Source organism: Narcine bancroftii, chromosome 10, assembly GCF_036971445.1.
Source record: "Narcine bancroftii isolate sNarBan1 chromosome 10, sNarBan1.hap1, whole genome shotgun sequence".
In the NCBI taxonomy this organism is placed as follows: Eukaryota; Metazoa; Chordata; class Chondrichthyes; order Torpediniformes; family Narcinidae; genus Narcine; species Narcine bancroftii.
Window position 1 is genome coordinate 74143821 of NC_091478.1, and position 14737 is coordinate 74158557.

Genomic DNA, 14737 nt, shown 5'->3' on the forward strand with positions numbered 1-14737 from the left:
AAAATTAACTCTTTGGAACTGAAAGAGCACAGTGGCCTGTGTCTAGTGGTGTGCCTCAGGAATCAGTGTTGGGAGTGTTGTTGTTTGTCATCTATATCAATGACACCCAACCCCAACCAACCAATTTTCCCTCGCAACTGCTGCAACCGTGCCTGCCTGTCCCGCATCGGACTTGTCAGTCACCAACGAGCCTGCAGCAGACGTGGACATACCCCTCCATATATCTTCGTCCGCGAAGCCAAGCCAAAGATATCAATGATTGGATCAGCAAGTTTGCAGATGAAACGAAGATTGAGGGCATCATGGACAGTGAGAAAGGTTTTCAAAGTTTGCAGAGGGATTTGGACCAGCTGGAAAAATGGGCTAAAAAATGGCAAATGGAATTTAATGCAGACAAGTGTGAATGTGGTAGAACAGAGGGACCTAGGAATACAGATACATAATTCCCTGAATGTGGCGTCACAGGCTGCTATGATTGGGAAAGCCAATTCGATGGACCTCAGAAGTAAGTAATCTTGTGGTAAATGATTTTATTTACAAAAGATGAATGTGGGAAAATGGTTTGTAGATGATTGTGGGAAAGTTCCACTGGGAATAAAATGCACATGCACAATTTAGAGCGAGCATGGGAAAATCATACTGGGAATAAAACACATGCACAATTTAGAGCGAGCATTGGAAAATTGTACTGGGAATAAAACACACGCACAATTTATAGATGAACATGGGAAAATCGCACCAGAAATAAAATACATACACACTTAACAAACTGGGTAAATACAACAATCAAGGGAAAAAAATACGATACCTGTTACTCCTTGACTCAGTGTAGGCACGCTCGATGCTACTAGGGACACTAATTAAATGCTCCCAACTCTTTAACAGTGCTCATCTTACCAACGATTTCTCCAGCATCATTCCACAGTTCTGGTCCTGGAGTGGAAGGAGGGTGGTCCCTTAAAGATGGCAAAGAGAAAGAACCAAGCACACATAGCACCTTTTCTAGGCTGGAGATCTGGGGGTCCAGCCCAAGTCATTTACAGGGTGCCAGTGGCTCAGTGCCAGCAAGGTTAAGTCGATTACAAAGGCTATTGGCCAAGGCCAAGTATAAAGGAACTTAAATTAGCCAACGACAAGGTGCTCACTAATGGATGAATGAGGCCAAACTTGATTGGCAAGTGGAGTGTCTATCAACCAGGTAGTGAGCAGTGCTGTCACATGGCAGCCACAACTCTTCACATTACATAGGAGGACAGAGCTTTTGGCCTATTGACCTTCATAAATTGAAGTATTGAGTATAGGAGCTGTGAAGTTATACGAGACATTGGTGAGCCCAAATTTGAAGTATTGTGTGCAGTTTTGGACACCTAACTAAAGGAAAGATATCAATAAGATTGAAAGAGTGCAGAGAAAATTTACTAGGATGTTGCCCGAACTTTAGGAACAGGGAAAGATTAAACAGATTAGGACTTTATTCCCTGGAGTGTAGAAAAATGAGGGGAGATCTGATAGAGGGGGATAGACATTAAATGTAGATGGGTGTTTTCCACTGAGGGTAGGTGAGATACAAACTAGAGGACATGGGTTAAGGGTGAAAGGGGAAAAGTTGAGGGGGAATGTGAGAAGGAACTTATTTACACAGAAAGTGGTGGGAGTGTGGAACGAGGTGTTGAATGCTGGCTCCATTTTAACATTTAAATGTTTGGACAGGTACATGGATGGGAGAGGTATGGAGGGTCATGGACTGGGTGCAGGCAGGGGTGCAGTGGAAAATTTTTTGGGTGCCGGAGCTCACCAAAAACAGCGACAAGGAGATCTCGTGAGACCTGGCCTTGGTGGCTCCCATGTTGTATTTGGCGTTGTATAAAGTAGCAGGTCAAACAGTACCTTTATGTAGCAAAGGTAAAGATACATCAACAACATTTTGGGCTTGAACCCTTCATCAAGGAGTGGGGGACCATGAGAGATGTCTGAACAAAGGGGGAAGGGGGGAGTGGTGAGGGTGGGAGATGATAGGTGAAGGGGGAGGACCACAGGAAGGGGGAGGAGAAAGAGGTGGAGAAAGAAAGAAAGTAGGAACTGGAATAGCTAGTTAAAGGGGAGAGAGGGAGGAAAAGGCAAACTAATTAGTGGAATGCAGTGAAGTCCATTTTTGTGCCTTGGGGTTGGAGGGTGCCCAGACAAAAAATGAGGTTTTCCTCAAATCAGTGGGTGGTCAGGGTGGGGTAGTTTGAAAGGTCATGGACAGGCAAAAATTTGATAGTGTAACTCAGAATTGAAATGGTTTGCTATGGGGAGGTCACTTGTTGCTGATGGAAAGGAGGTGCTGGGCGAAGCGATCTCCTAATTTGCGACCGGTCTCTCCTGAACGTTCTGTTTGGGACCTCAGACTGTGATGAGGGAGGAGGTGTGGGTGCAGGTATTACACCTCCTATGACCACAGTGGAAGTTGCCAGGGTGGGGAGGGGGAAGCAATGGGTGGGGAGGGAAGAGGGCCCAAGGGAGTCATGGAGGGAGCAGTCCCTACGGAAGGCTGAGAGGGGAGGAGAAGGAAAAATGTGTCTGATTGTGGGGTCCTGCAGTACGTACATGTATGTAATGTGTGTGTAAGTTCAGAAAAGTTCTTTGATTCACAATCCAATTTCACTTCTCACTCCCCAAGTTCATTGATATCAGGCAATTCTTATACTGTGCACAGAATTTAACATTTATGAATCTTCACCAGGCTTTGGAAAGGTAAATGGTTACTGCTCAGGAAGGTTCTTGTTGGTTTTCAGAGAGTTTTGTTGCTCGTTAGACACAAACTGATTCCTTCCGATCAGTCACTTCAGTGTCTTGCCAAAGAAACTTGCCCCATCAGAGTTTTACAGATGATAACCTCTTTCTTTCAGGTCATCACAGAGTTCTTTTTTGTTTCTCTTATTTCAAGTGAAACACCACACAGCCAGCCATCTCCTCTTGTATAGACCACAAGAGTTTTGAACAGGCTGAACTAAGAACTCACAATCCGTCTTCAAAATGGAGTTTTTCCACAAGCTTGACAGCTTGTCTTGTTCCAGTCCCAGCTGCCGCTGCTGAACTGTAGTTCTGTAGAATTCTCTCTCTCTCTCTCAGAGAAAACTACATGACCCTCTTAGAACACAAACTGCACTCAGACTGTGGCACCGGACCCAATCTTCCAAGTCCATTCATCTGTTGCTTTCCAAAACAATAATCCATTACTTCACAGCGTATCCAATTAACACCTACTTGTGAAGTCTCTATAGGCAATCTTCAAAGTTTTGCAAAGGCACTCAGAGCCTGGACTGTCTGGCTTGAGCCAAGCTCTTGAACTTTAAATGAGATCTGTTTTGAAGTGTTTGGATCTGTGTATGACCTAACTAAAAACCCCGCAATCCATCTTCCAAAAACGTATCTATACATAATATAAAATATAACATAATCCGTCACAAGGGGTAAAAAAGTAACCGCTACTCCCCCCACCCAAAGAAACATAAAGATTCCCCTAACCACTGTTCTGCTTTATTTTGAAATAGTGCTCTGAGTTCAGTAGCATTCACCTGAAGTGTAATAGGGGTCTTGGTTTAATGTTTAAGGAAAATTGAGACCTGTGGTAGTGTTCCACTCCCTCAGTAATGCATTGGGATGTCTGTGTAGATTTTTGTGCTTCACTCACTGGAAAGGATTTAAACCCCATAATCTTTTAGGCCTTAATCTCATGCTCTTTGAATGCCCCAGTTGTCAGTGAAGAAGCTGTTATCTGGAAGTGAAAATCAGTAGCAACAATGTAGAGTCAAGTACTTACCACAACTGGTGCCCTGATGGCAATTTAACTCACTGTCAATTTGTATTTTTACAGTCACTGAACAGCATCACATTTCAGGAAAATTTCTGCTATGGTGGCAGTTAGTGTAAAAATGCCGGGATGGAATTTTTAATGAAATTCCTAATTAATACAACATTCCAGGTGACATTCTCTGACGTGCGATGATGTGTTCAGCTCGCAATGGCAATGCCATGAAGGCATGCAGGACATTCTGGTTAGTTCTCATAAAGCTAAACAAAATAGTTACCACCTTCACAACAGTCCGAAATTCTGGTGCCCCATTTCCTCTTCTTTCCTGAGGATCCTTTGGTTGCAACATTGTGACATCACTACGATGTCCAATTCGTGATGCTGGCTGTCGGACAAATGTTGTACGTCTGCGGTGACAGCGGCCCATGTTTGTCAGAGGATCCACCCGCGTTTGTCCTCCGACATATTCTGCAACACAGGAAGGGTGTGTAAAAGTGCCTGCTGTATAAACGACCGCATCAGGACACACCGGAGTTAAGTTTGCACATTTTATTCAGAAAATTTCACTCTTTCAGTGTAAAAACAAAAGCCAAAGGAGAAAGATTTTCAAACTACAGAAAAAACTTGCAATGGAAATTCAGTTAGACTTGCAGCAGAAAGGTTAGAGACCTGAACATTCAAGTTCGAGTGAAGTAGAAAAAAGGAAGTCATAAAAGGTTATACCCATTTACTGAATAGATTGGAAAAATGGGTCATAAATTTAGGATTGGTACTTAACACAGATGAGACCTCTGCAGGCAGAGTTACTGAATGCAGAATCCATTAGCTTCTGACCAAAACATGATCATGACATTTAAGAGAGAAGATAATAATTTGAAGAAAAAGAAATGTAGGATCTGGAGAAAGTAAACTGGGATTAAAGCAGATGGCTCCAATAGGGATTTAGAGCTGCAGCTTAAATGGATGCCTTCGGTGCTAAAAATTTCTATGATTTGAATCACTCTCATGCATCAGTATATTTAGGACTGATTAACATAATAAATCCCCTGAGTCATTCCAGATCTCCAGAACAATGGAAGAGAGATTACAGGTAAGATCATACCATTTGCATTATTCCTTGAAATAACCAAACTGAGCATTCCTTGCCTGATAGTGTAAAATTCTCATGCAGTTTTCATTCATTAGTTTGTCTTGATTGACAGTTGATTGATTGAGTATCCTGACAGTTGCTGTGCTGGTGGAGGGAGCAGGCTCTTATTGTCTGGAATTATCTATTATTAAATCTGACTGCACAGTGTATTTGCAGTTTTCGGACCGTAAATACATTTTCCATCATTAAACAGCTGCAAAAAAAAAAACAGTCTTTTGTACCTCACTGACACTGAATTATTCAGTGGGGCTGCAAATGTGGAAGGAACTGTTGAAAGGTATTTCATAGAATCATATACTACAGGAGACCATTCAGCCCATTATGCCAGTGATTTAAAAGCCCTGCCCAGGTAATCCTCCTCCTCCTGTTGCTATTGCTATTAGATCTCCCTCACTGCCATTCCAGATAATAACAAGTAACATCCTAATTTCATTCCTCTTCATAACTTTATCTCCCTCTGAACTCTTTCGCTATGGTCTGAAATCCAGCCTTCTATTCTTGACCAGTCATGGATGCTTTTCCAGATGCACCTTTGCAAATGCTCCCAATTGGAAACTGCATAATAAACCCCCATTTATTTTTCATTACTTTGGAGAAGCTGTGATTCTTATCCCTGGTCACCCCCCACTCCCCAACAAAGATGATCACCCTGATACCATTCTGTTAAATCTCCTCTGGATAGCACTGTGGACTTCTACTGTATACTTCTTAATAGTTTAATATTTCAATATGTTTAACTTCAATTCTAACATATTTATGTAAATATGCTCTGTGGTCCTGGAGAAATGCTATCCTGTCGTTACGTGCAAGCATGGTATGAGCGATAAATAAAGGTAACTTAACTTAACTTGAACCCTGCCCAAGTCTCATTACTCTTCCAGCCCCTGACAATTATTGCACATGAATCAATGTACATGGACATTGGGTCCAATATGTTGCTTCTCAGCAAGTTAGTGAGTGGTCAATGTTTGTGAATGCATTATAAAGCTATCTACCAACTTCATCGTTAACCTTGACCACAGTCATCACCAACTGCCCTTCATCAATTTAGACTTTTCAGATTTCATCTCTCCCTCCATCAATCTTGTGCTCACCTTTTGGGGTACTTGTTGTTGGATTGTAGCATCACCCAATAGGTTATATGACCCTCTGTCTCTATGGCACAGAAGGCCATGCATGGCCACAAATGATTTAAAAAGATTCAAGATTCAATTTATTTCATATACACAAAAATGCACACAAAAAGAGTTTCTAAGTCCTTTGACCTGAGATTGCAGACACTAGCTAAGCATCATTATCAAGATGAGAAGCCAAAGAGTGTCCTTTCTGAATAATCACATGCCCGTGGATCTCACCAACTGCACTCATGCTGCCACTTCCTGCTCCCCTATAATCTCCAAAGTTATACCATCTCATGTCTATTCCAGCAGTGAACTCAAGCTCCAGGCATCCCTCACAGACCACAAATCCCAGTTCCGGTGCCTTGTTCCTAGAAGCCACTCACCAACAGCCTGCAACCTGGTGTGAGGCCCCCAGCAATCAAATCCCGCTCTGGTTGGCAGCTGTGGTTACCAAACTGGCAGTGGAGAGGAGAGATTCCTTACCCCTCGAGGAAGAGGTAATGCTGCCAGAGATTGGAAGTGATTTCTCAGGCCGGGACTGGCAGTTGCCTGCAATATAGTTGGTCCCAAAAAACACTGGCATTCATAAAGTAGGCATGTGTCCTCTCAGATATCTCCGCAACAACTTCCTGCCTTGAGGTAGCTCTTTTTGGATAGGGAGGTGGCCTCCCACAAACCTTGTATCCTTTGAACCCCAGACAGGAGTTTCTACCTTGTAATCTTCTCCAAACCCTGCATATGCAGGTAATCTACAGGTCAGAAAGTTATGGATGAAAACGAGAAAATCTTTGAATGAAAAAAAATCACTATGATCCCTAAATCCAGATTCTCACAGAAGAGAAAATATCCCCTCCACAACCACCAGGTCAAAACCTCTCAGGTTTTTATACATGTTGATCAAGTTTTATTTTTTACTTTGATAGCAGGTTATCAAAGTATAGTCTGCACCATTGAGCAGGAGGGTGAGATGTGCTACAACTTCAGGACTGGATACAAAGTGAACATTCCATTTTATTTCAAATGAAAACGGGTGAATTATTACTTGTTTTAACTGTGATGTTCTTCCATTTTTTTTGTGAAAGCAAATGCAATGCTGGCATTTGTTTCAAGAGGAATGGAATATCAGAGCAGTGGTGTGATGTTGAGGCTTTATAAGGCATTGGAGCATTGTGAACTCCTTGTTTAAGAAAGGATACGCTGACATTAGAGAGGGCTCAGAAGAGGTTCACAAGGATGATCCTTGGAATGAAAGGGCTATCATATGAGGAGCATTTGACAGCTCTTGGCTTGTACTCATTGGAATTTAGGAGAATGAACAGGGAATCATATCAAAATGTGGTACGGTTGCTGCAGAGAAATAGGTCATAGGTCAATCCACAAAACCATAAGAGTGGAAGAGAGGATCACTGGAGTCTCCCTCCACCTCCCCCCACCACCCCACCTCCCCCGCCCATCATCGATATGATCTACTGGATCGTTGTCTGAAAAGGCACATCAAATCATGGAAGACCCCTTTCACCCTGCATGCAGCATCTTTCTGCTGCTCCCATTGGGGAAGAGATACAGGAGGATCAGGGGCAGCCCCACCAGGCTGAGGAACAGCTTCTTCCCACGGGCACTGGGAATGCTGAATATCTAAAGAAACTGCTGACACTAACCATCCAAAACTATCGTATGTAGAAAACAAAATTTATTTATTTATTTATTTGTATGGATTAATTACTTGTCCTGCATATGTATTGTTTGTCTGTATGTGTGCTAAGTCTGGTTATGTATCTCCATGTTATGCACTGTTTGAACTTGAGCAATCAGATGACAATGAACTTGACTTGAATCTCATTGGAACATTTCAAATGTTGAATGGCATAGATGTAGAAATGGTGTTTCCCTTGGTAGGAGAGTCCAGGACAAGAGGGCATAACTTCAGGATTGATTGAAGGATGTTCACAGATCAGAGATGTGGAGGAATTTCTTTAGCTGGAGGGTGGTGAATCTGTGGAATTTGTTGCCACAGGTGGTTGTGGAGGCCAGGTCATTGGGTGAATTTAGGGCAGATTGACAGGTTCTTGATTAGCCCGGACATTATGGGGAGAAGGCCGAGCAATGGGACTGAATGTGGAAAATGGATTAAATGGCGTGGCTGACTTAATGGGCTGAATGGCCTATTTCTGTTCCTATGTCTTATGGTCTATTCCATACTTTAATTGCTTAACCTGGTTGATACTTGTTCTTTCAACTTACAGTTAAAGGATCACTATTTATTCTTCCTGTTCTTTTCCCATTCTTCAATGCAAATGCCAGATAGTAAAGGAATTTAAATTAATAAACCAAAATACAGTAGTTTATTTACAAAACAACTTGAATTGTGAAAAGCAGCATTTCTTGCAGTGGTTTTCATTACAAATGCAGACATTTCCTGGCAGCTTCTACTTTTTGTGGCAAATTAAAGGCAATCTTAAAGTGGGATCAACAAATATTGTATTTACCTGAACCAGTGTGTAAAAGTAGATGCCACAGTTTTCTTGTTTATTTTCATTGTGTGATGACATTGTTTAATGGTTTTATTGTATTATGTTGAACGTTTAATGGGTTTGGAGGGGGGTGGGAAGGAGGGGGAAAAAAAGGGGAGAAATGCCACTGTGTATATTTAAGAGGGAAATGTATTTTGATTGATATGGTTCATAGTATGAAAAATAAAATTAAAATTAAAAAAACAAACAAATATTTTAATTCCTCTTCCTTTGCACCTGTTGGATTTACTGACTCAACATTTCCTTGGACTCTCTCTATCCAGTGGGTTGAGATAAAGACAGATGTTTGTCCTGTTCTTTACATAGATTCCACATTTCTGGCAAATTAAGATGCAAAAATATATTTTAGAAACCCATAACTAATGGGAAATATGATTTGATCTTCTGCTCCAGACAATCGGTTTCTTTTCCGTGGCATCAAGTCAATTTTGTTGCTTTTTAGAGGAATATTCTCTTCTCATTTTTCGCCCTTTTGTAATGTGTCCAACTGTGTTTGAAAATCCATGTCTTAGCTTGGTTCATTTCTACAATGATGGTTTGAAAAGTGCAGATCAATTTGATTATCTCTGCTTCTTATTGTTGCCAGCTAACACTGAAATTTGATTGGATGTATTTATATATATTTACTGCTGGCAACTACTTCCCTCATCTGTTCATCTGTGATGTGTTGCCTTTGCATGAAATGGGTGCATCAGTCAGTCAGTTATGTGCATGGAACACAATTTGCATTTAGACGGCAGCAGACAAAGGCACCCGAAGTGTTATTTGTGCAGAAACAACCTTCCTTCGAATTGCTCATAATGTAGCAGAGATAGGAGGGCATAGTGGTTGTGAGATTAGATGGACAAATAATTTGGAATGAAATCTGTCAATTTTATTTGTATATCTCTTATTTCCTTACAATGTTTTCTTTATGCTGAATGAAGAAAGAATAATTTTCTATGCACGATTTTAATTGTAGAGTTCTGAAATAGGATGAGGATAGAGCTGAAGGCGTCATGCTTTGCTGGTCTTTGGTTCAGCAATTTCCCATTGAGCAGGGCTTTACACTAACAACATTCACAGTTATAATACTAGTCAAGAGGGATCCACCTTGACTGCACGGGTGAACAGATCTCATCAGAGCATTTAACATTTGCAATTCAATATTTGAAATATTTGCTTATCTTTTGCTCTTTTGGTATTCAGGAGAGATGAATTTACAATGTTCCTTTATCCTAGGAAGTCTACAGTGAGGCAATTGCTGATAAAATGTTGGTCTCCTGGAGTTTTTGAAGGTCACTTTGCAGGCCCGCCTTACTGGCAGTAAGGGTTTCTTTAAGCTAACACTTCTGGGAAATTTGAGCATATTCTCATTATGATCTCTCTAACAGTTAAAATCAAGAATAAATGTATTAAGGGCTGTGGAGAACTGGCCCTTTAAGGGGAGTTGAAGCCAGCATTGATCAACCACAGTCATGGTGAATGGCAGGGCAGGCATGAGGCCTACAAAAGTCCCTATGTTTTGATGTGCAACACAAAAGTCTGCAGATGCTGTGATTGTAGTAAAACAAAAGTGTTGGAGTAACTCAGCAAGTCGCACACTGGAGAAGAAAAATAACCAAAATTTCTGGCCTGAGACCTTCTTCAAGGTATGAGCAAAAGGCAGGCACGTGCCTGAATGGAAAGGCTGGGGGCAGAGGAAGGGAAGGAAAGGGCAGAAGGAGTAGCACAGGCCATAACTGGACATGGATTGGAGGACGGGAGAGGAAACTAAGAATTAATCGGGGAAGGTGGGTGGCTCGGGAATGCAAAGGAGACAGGCTAAAATTTTGCTGTTCTTGTGTTGGTTGGGCCCTGAAGTGTTGCAGAGGTCAAAAATATTGTCCTAATGAGCCATCACTTGGTCCACTCAGAGGACTGAGTGGCTTTTCTTAATTAGTGTTTTATTTTAATAAAATTCTGTGCCTCCTTCACCTAAAATGCAAGAGTTCAGCAGAAGTAATATAGAAACAACTTACACATCATAAAGTGGGCTGCATTCAAAGCTGTAATGGGGTAATAACTTTTCTCATTTCATTCAGTATTTCAATGTAACATGCCTGCTAACATTATTTCCTCCTGTGTGCAGTTGATTCGCTTCACAATTTCCATGTAGAGAAGACTATTTACAATGAATGGAAGTCCTCACTTTAGCTCCTTGACGGTGAGTATTTATGAAAGACAAAGGTTTAGGAATTGTTCAATTGTGTTTTAATGTCATTAAATCAGCACCAAGTGTCCGCCTGGAGGTTTATTTATGTCCCATAAACAGAAAGATCTTCAACGGAAGATGAAACCTTTGTGTTCAGTTTGCTGTGTACTGTTCCCCATCATGTGTTACGGAATACCATTGCCTGTGTAATCCTGGGTACTCAGTTTTAGCACAGTGTATTCTATTGCTATCTTGTACATTTTCATGGCTACCAGCATTTAGATTTGAGCTGCAGCATCCAATTGTCTGAGATGTACCATAATAGCATCTGCATTCCTCCAGCTACGGCGAGTGTTGATGCTTAAGGATTGTGTGGCCATGTTTATGGTGCAGGGGGAGGTGGTGAATATCAATGGGTGTCTGGAGGACCCGAGTCCTGGATTGTTGGTGAAAAGCAGTGGCCTCAACAGGGCTACAGGCACCCTCCAGAATTCGAGTAAGGCAGTGATGGTTGGGAGGCAGCTGTAAAGTGTAAATGTCTGTTCTTTGGGAGAGGATGTGATTCTATCAAATCCCACTGCCTGTTCCTGAGGGTTCAGGAGAATTGAAAAAGCTGTAATACTGAGGTGCAGCAGCTGAGACTAGCCATGAACAGAGTCAATGGAAATTTGGTCGGAGATGAAAATTGGGAATTTCCCTATTTGGCAGAATTTAGAGGAATTTCATGTCGACAAGCAATAGGAGAGCACATATGATGAAAACCTTGCCAAAATTGTTGGGGTCCCAATTTCCGCTGAGGCATTTAGACACCTGGAAATGACTGCAAATTGTGGTACTCATGGTTAAGCCAGTTTTCAACATCACTGTACTGATTTTGCTTTTGAATACTAATTCACTGGAATTGTACAATAGAATTTCTGGGTGAAACGGTTTAAAAATCGGGAAGTACAATTGATGGCAATGATGATCATCAATATGGACAGAATGTTGGTCACTTGTGTATTGGCTGGTTTCACTGTTGAAAAGATGGTGATGTTCCACAAGAAAATACCAGTAATAGAGGGAGGTGGCACAGCTAGTGTGGCGATTACCACAATGCCATTATGGCACCAGTGACCTGGGTTTGAATCTGGTGTTGTTTAAGGAGTTTGTACGTTCTCCCCATGTCCTGCATGGGCTTCTTCCAGTGCTCCAGTTTCCTCCCACATTCCTAAGACGTTCGGGATTAGTAGGTCACTTGGGTGTTATTGTGCAGCACAAGCTCTTGTTACTGGACTGTATCTCTAAATTAAAAAAAATAAGACTACCAATTGGGTTGGCACAAAGTAAGGAATACAACTGTTCATTAAGCACAGAAGCAATGAATTAGGTGGCTTCATGGAACAGAAGGAGGGCACTCAGCCCATTATGCCTAGTCTATCAAAGAATGGGCTTTTGGTTATTTCTGCTTCCCAGCTGGGACATGGACCCTCAGACATTATACTTCATCAAATCCTCATTCAGTCCAGGAAAGGTTCTGCCTCCCCCATCCTCTCAGGAAGGTAGATCCACCCCATCACCATCTACTGAGCAAGAAGCCTTTTCTCCCCACCTCCCCTTTGAATCCTTCCACTAATTTATCTTCAGTCTCTACCCTCTAATTCAGGTCCACTCTATTCTGGAGAGCATGTAGCACAACTACGGAATGAAGCACAAATGCACTCTGCTGGGGGAATTCAGTGGGCCAAGTAGCATCAGTGAGAGAAAAAGAATGGTCACCATTTCTCAAATCGGGTGAATGACATGCTTTGATGAAGGATTCCAACCTGAACATTGACCGTTCTTTTTCTCCCATTGATGTTGCTCGACCCACTGAATTCCTCCAGCAGATTTTTTGTTGTTGTTCAGATTCTAGCATCTGCAGTTTCACGTGTCTGTTAATAAAACATCATTGGGTGATTGGAATTAAACAAAAAAATCTACGGACGCTGGGCTCAAGTGCGCATGTGCTGGAGAAATTCAGCAGGTGACGCAGCACCCAGAGGAATGAAAGGGTGATCAACGTTTCAGCCCTGGGCCCTTCGTCAAGTATATGCGACTGTCAGGAAGTGCCACCTCTGGGTTAAAGGGCCACACATCACCCCAAAGCATTGTCAATTTGAGGTCTCTATCTTAACTTCCCCACTTGTATGAGAGCTACTCCAGATGAATCAAGGCTGTGAACAAAGCTTTCAAAAATAAAGAGAAGGAGCATATCAAACACAGCAACTGCAAGGCCGGACCTTCAAGAATAATGAATTTTAAATGTAGACATACAGCACAGTAACAGGCCCTTTCAGCCCACGAGCCTGTGCCACCCAATGACTTATGACTCCCAGTACATTTTGAAGGGTGGGAGGAAACCAGAGCGCCCAGAGGAAACCCATGCATACACAGAGAGAACATATAAACTCCAGATGGCACTGGATTCGAACCCTGGTCCCAATTGCTGGCGTTGTAATAACATTGCTCGTATTTTTGAAGGGGGCTACTGTTCTCAGCTTCCTTGTGTTTTCTTACCATGTGTTTTGGACAATTAGCTGTGAAAAGTTACTGCCTTAATCAAAATACGTGGCAAGAAATTCTATTAGAAGCCATGGTTTCAGCAGTGGGATGTGGTTTAATCAACTGTGCTCCATCAATATATTTTTGCATATATTGAAGAATTATGAAGCAACAAAAAAGGAACAATGGCAGAAATTGAAAATGAACATTGAGGGAACAGCGCTGGTTGTTGAGGTGAAACCTTTGTGTTCAGTTTGCTGTGTACTGTTCCCCATCATGTGTTAATTTGCTTACAGTAAGTTTAGCTCCTGTCGTTCACATCCACAGAGTTCTCAGCAGAATCAGACCACATGAGTTCTTTCTCTTTCTCCTCCGTTGCCCTACAAAAGCCTTCATCTGCTTCAAACAACTGCAGAAAGAAGAAAACAATGCTGTTTACATTCTGAGAGAGATTTGCAGGATTTTAAGTGGGTGGTTTCTCAGTCCGACACATGATACCCTCTAATTCAGCACCCCAGGTGAGGAACATTTACCAGGAGAGGGCAAACAGGATGGGCTGAGAGGGAAATAGCAATAAAACCAGAGCCACAAGTGCCATTTCCAACGAACACAAAGTGTCCTGAAAGATGCTAAATCAAAAGGAGATGCCAGGAGAGGCAATCAAATGTTTTGTCGAAGAAATAGGTTTCAGTGTGTCCCTTGAAAGAAGAAAAAGATTTCTTATTCTGCAAGAGTGGGCCGTGCAGGAGCGGAGAAGCATTTAAAAAGCCGCGAGAGAGGGAGGTGCTCTTTTCAATCCCTCCATGGGCCAATTAGCTGTAGCCAATAAAAGAAGAAAAGCTCAAGGGGAGTGGCCAGTGTAGGATTGAGGCTTTGGCTCAAGATCCTTCAGTGAGTAGAGACTGAGGACATACAACAGGTAAGGGCAGGTAGCATTTTTGCTCAGTAGCAAAGAATAGATAATGGGACGACAACTAAGGCAGTAGAATGCTCCGAATGCAGAATGTGGAAAATCTGGGAGAGCACAATTGTCCCCGATGACTACACCTGCAAGAGATGCATCCAGCTGCAGCTCCTTACAGACTGAGATAGGGAACTGAAGCTGGATGAACTCCGGATCATTCGGGATGCAGAAGAGGTGATAGGAACTACTGGGAGATGGTCACATCTAAAAGGGGAATAAGCTGACAGTGCTGAGCACCCCTGTGGCTCAACAATAAGAATAGCATTTTGGTTATGTTGTGTGGGGTGGGGAAACGGTCCATGAAGGACAAGTCAGAGTGGGCAGGTTTGGCACAGAGTGTGGCCCTTTGACTCAGAAGGGAAGGGGGAGAAGAGGAGAGCTACAATCATTGGAGATTCGTTGGTTAGGCAAAAAGATAGGAGTTTTGTGAACAAGATCAAGGGTCCCAGGTGATAGGTTGCCTCCCAGGTGCCAGGGTC

At 42.3% G+C, this 14737-nt stretch overlaps 1 protein-coding gene across 2 annotated transcripts in view; it reads right to left on the reverse strand.

The window, feature by feature from the left end:
• Positions 1-745: 745 nt before the first annotated feature.
• LOC138744748 (anoctamin-10-like) overlaps positions 746-14737 on the reverse strand; it is a 43500-nt gene continuing 29508 nt past the window's right edge. The window contains exons 12-13 of one of the 2 annotated variants that reach the window (XM_069901352.1): positions 13589-13703; positions 746-4264 (exon numbers count right to left, since the gene is read on the reverse strand). In XM_069901352.1, coding sequence (XP_069757453.1) covers positions 13596-13703 — 108 coding nt within the window. In that variant the 3' untranslated portion in view covers positions 746-4264; positions 13589-13595. Of the gene's footprint in view, positions 4265-8462; positions 13704-14737 lie in introns of those variants that run through there. The other variant, XM_069901351.1, reaches the window with a different exon arrangement.